The sequence below is a fragment of the Myotis yumanensis genome, unplaced genomic scaffold, assembly GCF_028538775.1.
Source record: "Myotis yumanensis isolate MYYU_CA2020_CCGP unplaced genomic scaffold, mMyoYum1.0.hap1 SCAF_6, whole genome shotgun sequence".
Classification (NCBI taxonomy): domain Eukaryota; kingdom Metazoa; phylum Chordata; class Mammalia; order Chiroptera; family Vespertilionidae; genus Myotis; species Myotis yumanensis.
In genome coordinates this window covers 83,669,063-83,685,420 of record NW_027223757.1, presented here as the reverse complement: position 1 = coordinate 83,685,420, position 16,358 = coordinate 83,669,063, and the positions used below count along the sequence as shown (strand labels likewise).

The 16,358-nt window shown below is 56.8% G+C and overlaps 1 protein-coding gene across 1 annotated transcript; it reads left to right on the top strand.

Moving 5' to 3' along the window:
• The first annotated feature begins 3,335 nt into the window (after window positions 1-3,335).
• Window positions 3,336-15,912, top strand: CAPN11 (calpain 11). The gene is made up of 21 exons (XM_070419121.1): window positions 3,336-3,563; window positions 3,922-3,991; window positions 6,161-6,279; window positions 7,085-7,218; window positions 7,412-7,580; window positions 9,586-9,669; window positions 9,764-9,849; window positions 10,074-10,148; window positions 10,299-10,459; window positions 10,657-10,826; window positions 12,226-12,237; window positions 12,533-12,744; window positions 13,305-13,344; window positions 13,723-13,788; window positions 13,856-13,913; window positions 14,076-14,140; window positions 14,427-14,495; window positions 14,893-14,971; window positions 15,064-15,180; window positions 15,636-15,694; window positions 15,807-15,912. The coding sequence occupies exons 1-21, from the start codon at window positions 3,336-3,338 to the stop codon at window positions 15,831-15,833; spliced, it is 2,100 nt and encodes a 699-aa protein (XP_070275222.1). The 3' UTR covers window positions 15,834-15,912.
• The last annotated feature ends 446 nt before the right edge of the window (window positions 15,913-16,358 follow it).

Genomic DNA, 16,358 nt, shown 5'->3' with positions numbered 1-16,358 from the left:
CACTTCACAGACACACACACCTCACACCTCATGCACACCTCACAGACACACACACTCACACACACACACCTCATACACACCTCACAGACATACACACTCACACCTCACACACACACACACACACCTCATACACACCTCACAGACACACACACACACACTCACACACACACACACTCACACACACACACACACACACACTCCACAGAAACACACACACATTCTACAGACACGCCAGGACACCCCTGTTCCCCCGTCTGAGGGAGTGTGGAGGAGTTTCCTGGACCATTTCTAAGAAGCCCAGAGGGCCGCCCTGAAGAGAGAGGTGGAGAGAAGAGCCAGAGGAAAACTCCCCGATGCTGGCTGCACCGCCCTCTGCCCCGCCCCCCCCCCCCCCCCCCCCCCCCCACTCTTCCAGAGCCTGGATCTCCTGGCGCCCTCCACCCCAGGGGCGGGGTGAGCACAGAGCAGAGGACTCGATGAGTTACTGCATGTAACGTGTGTAACCATGCCACGCCTGTGCCGAGTCCTCAAAGACTATTGACTCTTACTGCTATACGGGCCAGTTACTTTCCGAGGGAGGATTCCCAATATCTTGCCACCACAAGCCACAGGCTCTGTGGAATTCCGGAGCCAAGGACAGGACCCCAAGTCTTTCTTCAGCAAACCCACCCTAATCCTTACTGCCAAGAAGCTTTCCTTAGTGGGACCTGGGGCCTGGAGGCTCCAACAAGGCCCTTGGGCTGTGGCAGGACCTCCGTTCACTGCCCTCACCAGTGCTCAGGCCTGGCCTGAGGGCAGTGCTGGGTCCGAGTCTGCAGGTCCCACCATTTCCTGGGCAGTGTGTGAAGTGTGTGTGTGAAGTGTGTGTGTGTGTGTGTGTGAGTGTGCCTCTGGGAGAGGCACGGAGCTGGGAACAGTCCAACGCAGCTGGACCTAGGCCGCCTGTGCCCGAAGGTTTGGGCTTGTCAGGCCAACAAGAGGAGACGACAGGGGTCATTGGACCCAGGGAAGTCCCAAGGGGACGCTGACGTGGGTGGGAGAATGGGTTGCTGGGTGGGAAGAGGAAGGGGGCATCAGTTCAGCCACAAATGGCCCGCGAGCCCCTGAGGGGAGGAAGGTGGCTCTGGCTGCACAGGCCTCCCCTCTGAGGACAGGCACCTCCAGGAGGCGGGGTAAGGGCAAAGGTCAGGGCCTAGTGTGTGTGGGGGGGGGGGGCAGCCCTCCTCCTGTGACCTTGGGCAAGCTACTTGACCTCTGGGCTCCTGCCTCCCCTTCTGCATGGCCCTACCTCAGGTCCGTGTGCGAGGCACAGAACAGGTGCTCAGGACCCTTAGCTCTGCTGTTCCTGCTCTTCTTGGGGGTCAGCTCGAGGGAGGGAGAATAGGGGAGACCCCTGCTCTGGCCCCTGAGACCCTAGTCCTCGGGGGGCTCGGGCTCCCTTCTGGACAGCCCTCTCTGTAGCTGTCCCCCTCCTTTTCCTCATTCAGATTTCTCTCAGATGCTGGCCCCAGCTGGGCTCTGTTTAGTTTAGACCTCGTCCTTCCTCCCCTCCCCATAAGCTCCTCCTTATTCCAGAGGAAGGACCACCCCGGGGGCCAGCAGGGTAGGACCGGAGATTCAGAGTGATCTCGGCAATGTGGCCTCCCCTCCTCTCCCTCCTCCTCCAGGTTCTTGTCCGGGGTCCACTGCTGGCGACAGCGGGAGTCAGTCCCCTGCATTGTAGGTGGGAGGCTGTCCTCGGGAAGGGATGCAAGCAGCTTGTGGTCCCTCTGCGGGAGGCCGTGAGGGCAGGGTGTCCCGGGCCCCCAGCCGCATGGCTGCCTGGGGAGCTGTCAGCCAGCCTGACCTATCCCGTCAGAGACTCAGCCACCCCAGCCCCCGCCTGGACTCCCCCTCCCTGTGAGCAGCCCCTTCCCTCTGCCCTCCTGCCCTCTACCCTCCATTATCTCCACTCTCCTCAAGAGGCAGAGTCTGCTGCAAGGTCTGGAGGTCATTTTTAAAAACCATTCTTATTGATTTTTTTTTTTTTTTTTTTTTTAGAGAGAGGAAGGGAGGAGATGGAGAGGGAGAGAGAAAGAGGAGAGAGAGAGAGAGAGAGAGAGAGAGATCTGAGAGCGAAACATCGATTGGCCGTCTCCTGAACGCCCCCTACTGGGGATCGAGGCCTCAACCTGGGCCTGTGCTTTCAGTGCCCAGGACGATGGCCAACCAACTGAGCCACACCGGCCAGGGCTGGGGATCATGTTTTCAACAGCTTTATTGAAATATGATCCACATGCCATACAGCTCACAAATGTAATGGTTTTCGTACATTTTTGTACCACCATCACCACAATCAATGTTAGAACATTTTCATTCTCCCCCCAGAAGAAGCCCGTACCCTTTAGCCATCCACCCCCAACTCCTCCCTTCTCCTAAGTCCTCAGCAACCCCTCATCGACTTTCTATATAGTTTGGCCTATTCGGGGCACTTTATATTGTTGGAATCGTACAATGTACGATCTTTGTGAATGCTTTCTGCACTGAGCATCATGGTTTCAAGGTTCATCCATGCTGTAGCACGTGTCAATGCTTCATTTATTTTTGTTGCAAAGTAAATGTTGGAAAATATTCCATTGTAGGTATATTCCATACATCCGCTGGTGGGCATGTGGGTTTTTTGCCCCCTGCTTTTTGGCTATTGTAAATATTGCTGCTAGGAACATTTGTGTACAGGGTTTTGAATGGACATGTGTTCTTATTTCATATGAAATTGCTGGGTCCTGTGGGGATTCTATGTTTGACTGCCTGGGGAGCCTCCAGACCAGTGGTTCTCAACCTTCTGGCCCTTTAAATACAGTTCCTCATGTTGTGACCCAACCATAAAATTATTTTCGTTGCTACTTCGTAACTGTCATGTTGCTACTGTTATGAATCGTCATGTAAATATCTGATATGCAGGATGGTTTTAGGCGACCCCTGTGAAAGGGTTGTTCAACCACCAAAGGGGTCGAGACCCACAGGTTGAGAACCGCTGCTTCAGACTGTTTTCCGAAGTGGCAGCACCATTTGTGGCGTTCCGGCCAGCAGTGTACGAGGGCCCCAGTGTCTCCACCTCCTGGCCAACCCTTGTCATTGTCAGCCTTTGTCTACAGCCATCCTCGGGTGTGAGGTGGTCTATCATTGATGTGCATCTGTCTGGTGACTAAAGAGGTTGAGCATTTTTTTTTCATGTGATTATTGGCCATTTATATATCTTCTCCCGAAGAATATCGATGGAGATCTTTTGTCCGTGTTTTTAACGGGGTTATTTGTCTTTCTATGATCAAGTGGATTCGGCGTTCATCAGTAAGGGGATGGCGGCTCACATCAGCCACAACAGACTCAAGGCCACGGGCGTGGGCCAGCACAACAACGCCCACAACTACAGAAACCAGAGCTTTGAGGACCTGCGAGAGCTCTGTCTGAGGAGGGGGGAACTGTTCAAGGACCCCGTATTTCCTGCCGAACCCACCTCTCTGGGCTTCAAGGACCTGGGCCCCAACTCCAAAAACGTGCAGAACATCAGCTGGCGGCGACCCAGTGTGGGCACTGGGAGGGGAGCAGGGGCGCCTGGGGCGGGTGGAGTGCAGTGATGCCCTGTCCCCCCGATCCTCTCCAGTCCCCCCCTGCCCTCTGCTGGCCCTGGCATGAGGCTCCAGCTCCATCAGGGTGGGGACAGTTCTGCACGTGCCTAACCTCTCAGTAACCCCCAGGAAAGTCCTCGCCAACCTTCACCATCGCAACCTACAACTGTGCCAAGCGGGTCCTGTCCCTCCCCGGCCCCTACCCACGTTTCCCCCTAGACCTTGGAGGTGGGGACCCTTCCCCAGGAACGTCGTTGGGAGGGAGGAGGGAGGGGGGTGTCCTGGGCTCCCTGACGCCTTCATTCCTTCACTGCAGGAAATCACAAGCAATCCTCACTTCATTATGAACGGGGTCAGCCCCACGGACATCTGCCAGGGGGTGCTCGGTGAGTGGGGAGCAGGGAGGCTTGTGTCCCCTGGAGGCGGGGATGAACTGGGGAGGAGTGAGGAGGTGGGGGTGCCAAAGTGTCTTTTTAAAAAATATATATTTTTATTGATTTCGGAGAGGAAGGGAGAGGGAGAGAGAAACATCAATGATGAGAGAGAATCATGGATTGGCTGCCTCCTGCACGCCCCCTACTGGGGATCGAGCCCGCAACCCAGGCGTGTGTCTGACTGAGAATCGAACCGTGACCTCCTGGTTCATAGGTCAATGCTCAGCCACTGAGCCACGCTGCCTGGGCCCAAAGTGTCTTTCGAGGCTGGGGAACTGGGAGCCCGTAGGTTCAGACAACACCTTCCGTTTCCCTGTCACCCCCTCTGAGGAGATGGCAGTGAGAGTGCCAGGTGGTCTTCCTGCTGCCCCTCACCTGGGTCCCGCCCTCCCCGCCACCCTCTGGGTCAGGGGGTAGGCTGGGGGGGAGGTGGTATATTTGCTATTGGACACAACACAATGAATCACCTAAGGCTCAGTGACTTACAGCCCACAGATATGCTGTCACCTGAAGTCTCTGTGGGGCAGGAGCTCGAAAGCAGCACCGCTGGGGGGTGGGGGCGGCTGGCGCAGGGTCCTCGGGAGGCTGCTGCAGTCAGCACGCCAGTCGGGGGTGCGGTCACCTGAAGGTTGGACGGGGCTGATGGATCCGCGTCCACGATGGTAGCCAGCTTCCCTGGTGTGAGTGATCCGAGAGAGACAAGGGGGAAGCTGTGATGTCTTACCACCTATTCTCAGGAGAACACACGCGTGCACACACACACACAACACACACACACCACATACACGCGCACACACACACACACACACAACACACACATACACATATACACACACTCACACATACACACACGCACATACACGCGTGCACACATGCACACACACAACACACACATACACATATACACACACTCACACACTCACACACACATACACGCGCACACGCACACACGTACACACACGCACGCACACATACATATAACACACTCACACACAACACACATACACACAACACACACATACACACACACACACACACAGCATGAAGTCCCGCCCACCCTGAAGGGGAGGGGAGGAGGCCCCACCTCCTGAGGGGAGAGGAGTCATATCTTGGAGCCAAGCAGGTGTCAGAGCTTCCCCGTTGGCCTCTCAGGTACAGAGCGTGGCCCCTCGGCCCCTCTCCCTCAGGCTCCCGTGCACAGTCCCGAGAGAGATTGTCCTCCCTAAACCTGGTCCTTTTCCATGGTTTCCTCCAAACGCATCCTTGCATCTTCAGGGATAAGGCCAGGGCGGGTTCCCTCCGGGGCTGAGTTCCCTCCGACCTGTGGCTGCGGGAAGAGCAGGGTGTGGGCAGGGCAGAGGCCAAGGAGTCCTCGGCCCAGTGCTTGCGCTTGCGCTGGAGCAGCCCTGGGCTACTGGAGAAGAAAACTGGAGAAGAAAAAGGGCACCCTCCCTGGGTGCCCTTTGGCAACGGAGGATTGAGGTGTCCTTAACTTCCCTTCCCCACCCTCTGCCTCCCTCCCGGGCACCTCACAGCCTGGAGGCCGTGGGTCATCCCAGACGTGGGCCCAGGGCCCTCAGCCTCCACCTGGCCCAGGTACTCACCACATGGGCACCACCTGCCCCCCAGCCCCAGCCCACGGGGTCTGAGATCCCAGGAGACAGATGGCAATGGATGGCCTCAGCCCGGGCACACTGCCCAACACCTGGCCCCAGAGACCTGGGGTACAGCTGAGCCCCTTGGGTCTCCAATATTATGTGGGTGACATCAGGGAGAGATGTCTGGCTGCAGTGTAACCATGGGGTAGAGGTGGGGGCCCTGGGAGATGATTGGCTCTCTCCCAAAGGAGGCAGGTCCCGGAGGGAGGAGCTACATCCAGGCCAAAAATGCCTCCTCCCCAAATCTCTCGCCTAAAAGAACGGAGGGGGGGTGGGGTGTTCTTACTGGACCCGCACCGCAGAGGCTGTCCCTCCTGCCCTGCTCCCCCGCCTCCCATTAGCTTCCTTAGTGGGAGGGCCGGCTGGGGAGGGGCCACAGAACCAGCTCCTGCTCCTCAGTGGCTCGGATTTGGACCCCCACACTATGGGAGCGCTCAGGGGGAGCCCCTGCCTGTCTTTGCAGGGGACTGCTGGCTGCTGGCTGCCATCGGCTCCCTTACCACGTGCCCCAAGCTGCTGTACCGCGTGGTGCCCAAGGGACAGAGCTTCAAGAAAAACTATGCAGGCATCTTCCATTTTCAGGTGAAGGGCGATGGGCAGGCAGAGCGGCTTTTGGGGGGGGGGGAGTATGGAGGGAGGGAGAGAAAGAATGACTATGTGCTTTGAAGTTTACCTTTTTTCTTCTCTTTTTGAAAAATGACATTTATGCCTCGGCCAGTGTGGAGCATTGTTCCATTCACTGAAAGGTCAAGAGTTTGGTCCCGGTCAGGACTTATACTAGGTTTTGGGTTCAAATCCTGACCCCAGTTCCGGGCATGTGCAGAAGGCAGCCTATTGACGTTTCTCACATCGATGTCTCTCTCCCTCTCTCTCTCTCTCTCTCTCGATCTCTCTCTCTCTCTCTCACACACACACACACACACACACATACATACATATACATATATGTGTGTATGTATGATATTGGGAGTCTCATCACAATTGCTCTTCAAATTTAGCAACATGTGGATAAATTCACCATGTCATAAAAACATATCTGAGAATCACAAGAATTTTTAAGACTTAAGACCTCAGGAATCCTAAAGTCCAGCCAAGGTCAGAAGATGGGCTGGGTACCCCTGGAGGCCATGGCAGGACCTGCGGATGGGGCTGGTGGTGAAATTCAGGCTTCTCATCCTCTTTCAGCCTCTATTCAGCCATTCTGCGGGAGTCACATCTTTGACACTGGCGTGTCACCGAATCTGGCCACCAGGGGGCGCTGGTGTAACAGAGTTTTCCCATGCGCGCGCGCGCGCGCGCGCGTGTGTGTGTGTGTGTGCGCGCGCGCGCGCGCGCAGACCGAAGCCAGATGCCTCAGGCCCACTGAGGCCCACCTTGCTGCCCACAGATCTGGCAGTTTGGGCAGTGGGTCAACGTGGTGGTGGATGACCGGCTACCCACAAAGAACGGCAAGCTGTTGTTTGTGCACTCGGGCGAGCGTGCTGAGTTCTGGAGTGCCCTCCTGGAGAAGGCGTACGCCAAGTGAGTGCCCTGAGCCAAGGAACTGGGCTTGCTCCAAACCTGCCCACCCGCTGGCAGCGATGGGGCAGCTGGAATCAAGGGGAAAGGCAGAGAGAGGGGTGGCCGGGCACCCTCCCCTCCCCTCGCCTTACCCCCTGGTGTCCAAGCTCGCAGCTCTATCCCGGAGCCCACGGCGCCCTCGCTGTGCCCACAGGCTGAGCGGGTCCTACGAGGCCCTGTCGGGGGGCAACACGATGGAGGGCTTTGAGGACTTCACGGGGGGCGTGACCCACAGCTTCGAGCTCCAGCGGCCCCCGAAGAACCTGCTGAGGATGCTCAGGAAGGCCGTCGACCGCTCTTCTCTCATGGGTTGCTCCATCGAAGTAAGTCACGCGTGGTCCTGCCTCGCGACCTTCCCCCAGATACCTGCACAGCTCGCGCCTTCCCGTGCACACTTCAGCTCAAATGCCCCTTCCTCAGGCGAGCCCTCCTGCCTCCCAATCTAGTAGCATCTCCGGCCCCCATTGAAATGACAATACACAATTCTTCTGTGTATTTATTCACAGCCTCGTCTCTTCTCCCGTCAGTTTTCACTTTCCATGAAGGCATTGACTTCTTGGTCCCATTCACTGCCTGATCCTGGGCCTTAGGATGGCACTTGGTATGCAATAGCTACTCAGCAATCACTTGCTCAGCTGAGCGAACGCGCCTGGAGTGCTACCGTATGACTCGGCAATTGCGTTCTGTGCATTTACCCCGGAGAAGTAAAGACATGTTCACACAAAAGCCTGAACACAAATGTGTGTAGAAACTTTATTTATAATAGCCAGACACTGGAAACAACCTAGATGTCCTTCGAAGGGTGGACAGTTAAACAGTGGCGCACATACCACGGAGCACACTGCTCAGCAATAAAAAGGGAAAATGAACTAGCCCTGGCCAGGTGGCTCAGTTGGTTGGAGCATCGTCCCATGTACCAAAAGGTTGTAAGTTTGATTCCTGGTCAGGACACATACCTAGGTTTCAAGTTCAATCCCTGATCGGGGTGCATGGGAGAGGCAACCTATCAATGTTCCTCTCACATTGATGTTTCTCTCCCTTCTTCTCCCTCTAAAAAAAAACAACAAAAAAGATATCCTCAGGTGAGGATTTTAAAAAATGAACTATTGGCATGTGCAACAACTTAGGCAAATTTCAAAGGAGTTATGTTGAATAAAAAAAAAAATCTGCCTGGCCAGCATGGCTCAATGGTTAAGCACCGACCTATGAACCAGAAGGTCAGGGTTTGATTCCTGGTCAGGACACATGCCCGGGCTGTGGGCTCGATTCCCAGTGCGGGAGGCAGCTGATCCATGATTCTATTTTTTTAAATATTTTTTTTATTGATTTCAGAGAGGAAGGGAGAGGGAGAGGGAGATAGAAACATCAATGATGAGAGAGAATCATTGATTGGCTGCCTCTGCATGCCCCACACTGGGGATCGAGCCTGCAACCTGGGCATGTGCCCTGACCCAGAATCAAACCGTGATCTGCTGGTTCATAGGTCAACGCTCAACCACTGAGCTACGCCATTCAGGCTAATCCATGATTCTTTCTCATCATTGATGTTTCTATCTCTCTCTTCCTTTCTGAAATCAATAAAAATATATTTTTAAAAAAACAATCCCAAAAGGTTCCATGCTGTATGATTCTATTATATGACAGTCTTGAAATGACAAATGAAAAATGGAGAACAGATTAGAGCAGTGGTTCTCAACCTGTGGGTCGCGACCCCTTTGGGGTTGAACGACCCGTTCACAGGGGTTGCCTAAGACCATCGGAAAACACATATATAATTACATATTGTTTTTGTGATTAATCACTATGCTTTAACTATGTTCAATTTGTAACAATGAAATTGGGGTCACCACAACATGAGGAACTGTATTAAAGGGTCGCGGCATGAGGAAGGTTGAGAACCACTGGATTAGCAGTTGTCAGAGGTTATGGAGGAGGGTAGCAAGAAGAGGTCATAGAGGACAACAAGAGAGGTTTTTGGGGGACGGAGATCTATCACGACTGGTGGTAGATACACAAAACTACACGTGTGATACAACTCTTTAGAACGCACACATGAAGACTGGTAAAAACGAGGGCGTCTGTATAAAAGTGGTCAATTGCATCCACACCCACATCCTGGCCTTGACATTGAGCAATGGCTCTGTGAGAGGTTCCAAGCCGGGGAAACTGGCTGCGGGCGCACGAGATCTCTCTGAGTTCTGTCTTACAGCTGCATGTGCATCTTCAGTTCTGTGGAAATGCAAAGTATAATCTTCAAGGACCCCTGCCTTCAGCCCCCGATCCCTCTGCCCGGATCCTGAATCCCTTTCCTTCCTCTCTGTGCCGCAGATCACCAGCGAGAGCCAGCTGGAATCCGTGACCCAGAGGATGCTGGTGAGAGGACATGCCTACTCAGTGACCGGCCTGCGGGATGTGAGTCCGTCCACTGCGCCTTACCTGGGGGGCACGTGAGGAGACCACTTCCTCCTGCCCCACGCCCCTGACCTGGACCCACTCCCCCACCCAGGTCTCCTACCGCGGCAACATGGAAACCCTCATTCGGATCCGGAATCCCTGGGGCCGACTGGAGTGGAATGGAGCCTGGAGTGACAAGTAGGTGCCCTGGACCAGTGCTCTCCGGTAAGGGGCAGAGCACACAGCAGGCCATGAGCAAGGCCATGCCACAGAGGGACCCACGGGCCCACCCAGGTGCAACCCTCCCCTCTAGATTCTCCATGTAACTCGGGACCCCCAGTAGGCAGGCACTCAGGGGTGAGGGCATGTCTGGGAGAAAAGGAGGTACCTCCTGCCCCCCTCACTGCCTGTCTCTGCTCCAGTGCCAAGGAGTGGGAAGAGGTGTCCCCAGACACTCAGAAGCAGCTGCTGCACAAGAAGGAGGATGGGGAGTTCTGGTCAGTGCAGTCTGTTGGGCTTTTCCTCCCCCAAGCCCCTGCTTCCTCCCTGGCTCCCACTTGGTGGTGGATGTGGGGGTCCTGGGAAGGGGGGTCCCATGGGTGTGGGTGCGCCGATGATGGGCTCTTGCATCCACCCCTCCACCACAGGATGTCCTACCAAGACTTCATGAGGAATTTCACTTCCCTGGAGATCTGCAGCCTGATGCCGGATGCGCTCTTGGGGGACTACAAGAGCTGTTGGCACACCACCTTCTACGAGGGCAGCTGGCGGCGGGGCAGCACGGCGGGCGGCTGCAGGAACCACCTCGGTGGGTGCAGGGGGCCCGGGAGGGGCCGCCGACTCACCACACAGCCCCCCCTGGGGCCCAGGGGCCCAGGGCCCCAGGGGTCAGGGTCCACCACGAGGCCAGGGGCCCCGTCAGACCTGTTGAGGAGGCGGGCGTGTGGCTGGGAAGCCAGGGCACCCTGGGAAGGGCAGAGCCATCCTGACCTGCTTCCTCCACAGACACATTCTGGACCAACCCCCAGTTTAGGATCTCTCTCCTCAAGGAGGACGACGACCTAGAGGAGGATGAAGTCATCTGCACCTGCCTGGTCGCTCTGATGCAGAAGAACTGGCGGCAGGCGCGGCCCCAGGGGGCCCAGCTGCTCACCATCGGCTTCGTCCTCTACAAGGTGGGCCCCCATCCACTCTGTTCCCCCTCCCGGGCCTCATCCGGGAGGGGCCCCTCCCCCACAGGCTCCGCAGCCCTGCCTCTGTCTGGAGCTGGTGCATTGTGTTTTGAGGCGGGGCCAGCTGTTTCCTTCTGACAGATTATTTTATCTGAAACACTTAGGTAGCACTTCCTCTGTGCCAGGCATCCTTCCAAAGGCCCTTGTGAATAGTAGCGCCTTTTATGAAGAGGAAGGAAGCTATGACGGCCAGAGGAGTGAGGCCACTTGCCCCAGCTCACACCTCCACGCAGCAGCCGCAGAACCTGTGTCCCGGTTCCCAGACACTTGGAGACGTCGGCACAAGCCCCCCAAGCCTCCCCCAGGTGCCCCAGCAGGAGCACTGACTCCAGCGACCAAGAGAAATCCCTGACAAGTGTCTCCCCAAACCACTCTTTGCAAAATCCTAGACACGGCCGTTTATTTGTTCACTCACTCACGGAGTCGGCCAGGCCCCCAGTCCAGCCTCCAGTGGTTCAACCGCGAGGAAAACAGGACACAAGCCAGGGCGTCCTCTAGGCCGAGTCTGTCAGGTTAACAGACTCACCTGGAGTCAAGGCACTTCCAAGGTCAGAGGCAGTCCTCCAGGGGAAAGGCCGTTCCCTCCCACCGCCAGGCTACAGCGCCATCAGCATAGCCAAGTTCTGGCCATCCCAGCTGGAGAGCAGCCTGTCTGTCTTGGTTTATCGCACCTTTTCGCAAACATATCGGGGTGCCACGCTCAGTGTCATGGCCGCACCGGCCTGCTGCAGGACAGCAGGAGCTGCTCGAGGTGAAAAAAATGCTCTCTAGGGCAGCGGTTCTCAACCTGTGGGTCGTGACCCCTTTGGGGGTCGCACGACCCTTTCACAGGGGTCACCTCAGACCATCGGAAAACACATATATAATTACCTATTGTTTTGTGATTAATCACTATGCTTTAATTATGTTCAATTTGTAACAATGGGGGTCACCACAACATGAGGAACTGTATTAAAGGGTCACGGCACGAGGAAGGTTGAGAACCGCTGCTCTAGACTTTCACCCCAGCTCTTCCAAGTCTCAGCAGTGTGCACTGGGCACGTCACCTCACCTCTTGGGGGCTGCTTCCTGTCCACAACCTGCAGTGGTAAAACCCTCCCCTTGGCAAACTGTGTAAACTGTACTCTGCCGGCCGAAGCTGAGTGATTGTAAACGCTAGGACTTTTAACAGAGCCAGGCCTCACCCCATCACCAGTCCCCGGTGCCCTTAACACACCCCTGCCAGCGCGTGCACGCGCGCACACACACCCTGCACACTGTGCACACCTCTCACATGGCTTCCACAGGCTGGAACCCCTTCACCATCCTGGGGACCTGACCCTCCTCTCTCTTCCTTTCCCAGGTGCCAAAGGAGGTACAGAAGACGTGGGCTTGATCCTGGCCAGGACGCGTGTGGATGGGCCAAGGGTGGAATTTGGCAAAGGGCTCTGGGGGCCACTGGGTTAGGATTCCAGCCCCCTCGGGCCCTGGGTGGAAGCCAGGGAGAAAAGAGGTCACACCAGGGTCACTACCAGGTGGGTGGTGTCCAGAACCGGTCAGTCGGTGGGGATGTCTCCCCGAAACCCTGCCCAGCCAGGCTTCTCCTTGGAGGCCCCTCTCTCCCAGGCCCCCGCAGGCCAGCCCTGTACCCACCTCCAGGGCACATATAGTTGCAGGACACCCAGGATATTCACCTGAAGAAGGAGTTCTTCCTGAAGTATCCGGACCATGGCTTCTCAGAGATCTACACCACCTCGCGGGAGGTGAGCAGCCACCTCCAGCTGCCCCCGGGGGAATACATCATCATCCCCTCCACCTTCGAGCAGCACAAGGACGCCGACTTCCTGCTTCGGGTCTTCACGGAGAAGCACAGCGAGTCCTGGTGAGGGGTCTGCCTTGCTGCTCCAAGGCCACCTGCTCAAGAGCTGTGAGATAGCCGCCCTGGCTGGTGCCGCTCAATGGTTAGGGCATTGGCTCGTGAACCAAAGGGTTGCGGGTTTGATCCCTGGCCCCCGTCAGGGCTGGGAGTGGGGAGGGGCAATCAATTGATGTCTCTCTCACATTGATGTCTCTCTCTCTGCTCCCCTTCCCTCCCTTCCTTTCACTCTTTCTAAAGATCAATGAAAAAATATCCTTAAGATTAACCAAAAAGAGAGAGAGAGAGAGAGAGAGAGAGAGAGAGAGAGAGAGAGATGTAAGATCTCAAGCTCAGGGAGCAGTCACCTGGTCCCCCCAACCTTGTCCCTGTTTTACAGTCAGGGAGACTGAGGCACAGGAGGGGAAGCCCCAGTTAGTGGCAGAAGCAGGACCAGAACCCAGCTGCCATGTGCCCATTCCATATTGCTTCAGATGTATGAGCTGCTGCCCTCCCACCGCCCACCCCACAGACATCCCTGTCTCCCTGACCCCTGGTAACCCCGAGCTTCCTTCACTCTTGCCCAGGGAACTGGATGAAGCCAACTGTGCCGAGATACTCCAAGAGGTGAGGGGGAGTAGGATGAGGGGGCGGGGGGGGGGGGGGGGGGGGGGCGCCAGCCGGCGTGGCTCAGTGGTTGAGCATTGACCTATGAACCAGGAAGTCACGGTTCAATTCCTGGTCAGGGCACATGCCCGGGTTTCAGGCTCGACCCCCAGTGGGGGGCGTTCAAGAGGCAACCAATCAATGATTCTCTCTTATCATGAATGCTTCTATCTCTCTCTCCCTTTCCCTTCTTCTCTGAAATCAATAAAAATGTCTTTTTTTTTTAAAAAAAAAAAAGAGAGATGAGGGGGGCTCTGGGGTGGGGGGATCGGAGGAAGCCTCTGGCGGGTATGAAGGAACTTTCTGGACTGGGTTCCTTTCCCGTTCCCCTTCCTCCAGGAGGTCATCTCAGAGAGTGACATAGACCCGGACTTCAAGCGTCTGTTTGAGATAGTGGCAGGAGAGGTGAGGGCTGAGGGCCGGGGGCTCGGGGCTCAGTGGGCTGCTCAGGGGTGACAGTCCCCCTTCCTAGGACAAGGAGATCGGCGCGTACGCGCTCCAAAGGCTGCTCAACAAGGTGGTCTCCAAACGTGAGTCTTCCAGCCCCACCACTCCCGGCCACTCCCCTACGGCCACACCCCTACGGCCACTCCCCTACGGCCACTCCCCTACGGCACGGCCCCACCTGGACCACTGTCTGCGCCCCCACACCCCCCACTCACTCCTTCCCCTCCTGCCCTCCCCCCTCACAGTCAAAAACTTCAAGAGCAAGGGCTTTGGCGTGGACGTGTGCCGCTGCATGATCAACATCATGGACGTATCCTCCTGCCCGGTGGGCGGTCCTGTCCAGTGCTCTCCTGCCCCTGTCCCCCTACCCCTCAGCCTGGTCCCCATGTGGCCGCCTCTCGGGCCAGCCATGCCCTCCCTCCTGATGGGGAGCAGGCTCTGGGGTAGCAAATGACGCCAGCTCTCCTGGCTCTTACCACAGTTACCATTAAGACTCCCCTGGTCTTATGCCTCCCCTACCCCCTGAGTCCCTCCGCTTCCCTGGCCCCAGGATGCCCCCCCAACTCCCTTCTCAGATATCCTTGACCACCCCCCAGAAAGATGGCTCTGGCAAGCTAGGGCTTCTGGAGTTCCAGATCCTGTGGAGAAAAATCAAGAAATGGACGGTAACGGGCATGGAGGGGGCACCTCATGGGGGTGAGAGAGGGAGGGCCTCAAGAGGGATGGGGACTAATAATGATGAAGCGAGAACGGGAGCTTCTGACTAGACACACACATGCACACACGCTCATGCATGGACACACATGCACACTCAACAGGCCAGGCTCTGCCGAAGCGTTGGTGTCAAACATGCAGAGAGCCCTGGCAGGGTGCCAAGCCCCCTGCCAGGCCTGGAATTCACCCCATAGTCACCAGCAGACAGGAATCGTGGGCACTCAGGGGATGAGCCAGGGCAGGGAGCCCCGAGGGTCCCGGGTAGCAGCTGTGAGCCAACCACACCGAAGTAACTATTGCCACCGCCTTGCTGCGCACACGGCCCACCTAATCTGGGGGTCCTTTCAGGACATCTTCCAAGAATGTGACCAGGACAACTCGGGCACCTTGAACTCCTACGAGATGCGCTTGGCAATTGAGAAAGCAGGTGGCCAGGGGCCCAGAGGGGGCTTTGGGGCTGGGAGGAGGGAGGCAGTGGACAGAGGACCGGACTCTCCTCTGCTCCCCTCTCTCGCCCAGGCATCAAGGTGAACAACAAGGTGACGCAGGTGCTGGTGGCCAGGTATGCAAATGACGACATGCTCATGGATTTTGACAGCTTCGTCAGTTGTTTCCTGAGGCTGAAGGCCATGTTCAGTGAGTCAGGCACCTGCCCACTCCCCCTCCGTCCCCGACCCCAGGTGGAACCACTGGCCTTCTCCCACATACTCACATGCGGAAAGCTGTTCCAAAGCCCCAGCCCCTTACAGGGCACAGCCAGTCTGGTTTCAAATCCCAGCTTCCCCTCTGGCTGGCTCTGTGCCTTGAGCGAGTCACTTTCTCTCTGTGCCTCCATTGCCTTTCCTGTAAAATGGGAGTAATAATGGCTCTGCCCTCACAGGATGAGAGTACCGATGAGTTGGTGTATGTATGGAGATCACTCAGAACGGGGCCTGGCTCAGAGCAAGGCACTATGAGCTGCTGTCATGAATCCCCTGCTGGGCTGGGGGTAGGCAGGGACAGCTGCTTGCACCCTCCTTGGTTGGGAGTGGTTTCTCAGATACAGCCACTGACTCCGCTAACCCTCTCCCCACGCCCCCTCCCCCAAACAGCATACTTTCTAACTATGGACCCCAAGAACACTGGCCATATCCATCTGGACCTGGACCAGGTACATGGGAGGGATGTTCCGGCACCCCCGCCCCTGGCTCCCCCTGCCCTCTGCTCTCCCCAGCTGTCCTGCCCCACCTCCACCCTCACACCTGCTTCTTCTCTCGCCACAGTGGCTGCAGATAACCATGTGGGGATAGAGGGACTGCAGGAGCCTGGCTACCTACCACCACCACCACCACCACCACCACCACCAACAACAACAACAACCGCCCAGAGGGGCGGGTACTTTTCACACTCTCAACTCTGCGATCTCTGCTGATGGGATGGGCAGCTGGGTCCCGGAGGCCATGCCTACTCCATCCTCGCACCTCCATCCCCAGCGCCCAGCTCCCAGCTCAGTGTTTCTGTTTTTCCCCAGCCAGGCTCCTGGATTCACCCCACGGCCTCTCCCTCTCAGCACCCTTTATTAAAGGCTAAGTGAGACTTCCCCAGGACTCCTGGTGGGGAGGCTCTCCACACTTTGTCCTGCCCACCCCTGCCCGCTGCCCACCCCTCCTGGCATGGCCTCTCTCTCCCGCTCAGGGGCATTAATATAATAAGCAACACGTGGTTCCCGCTTCCGTGTCTCTGTTTCCACGCCAGGGAAAGACTGGCGGGAGCGGGAGTCACTCCCCCAGTGACTAAAGAGGGGTCCCGGTAGCTTTCAGTTGGGGGGGTACCAC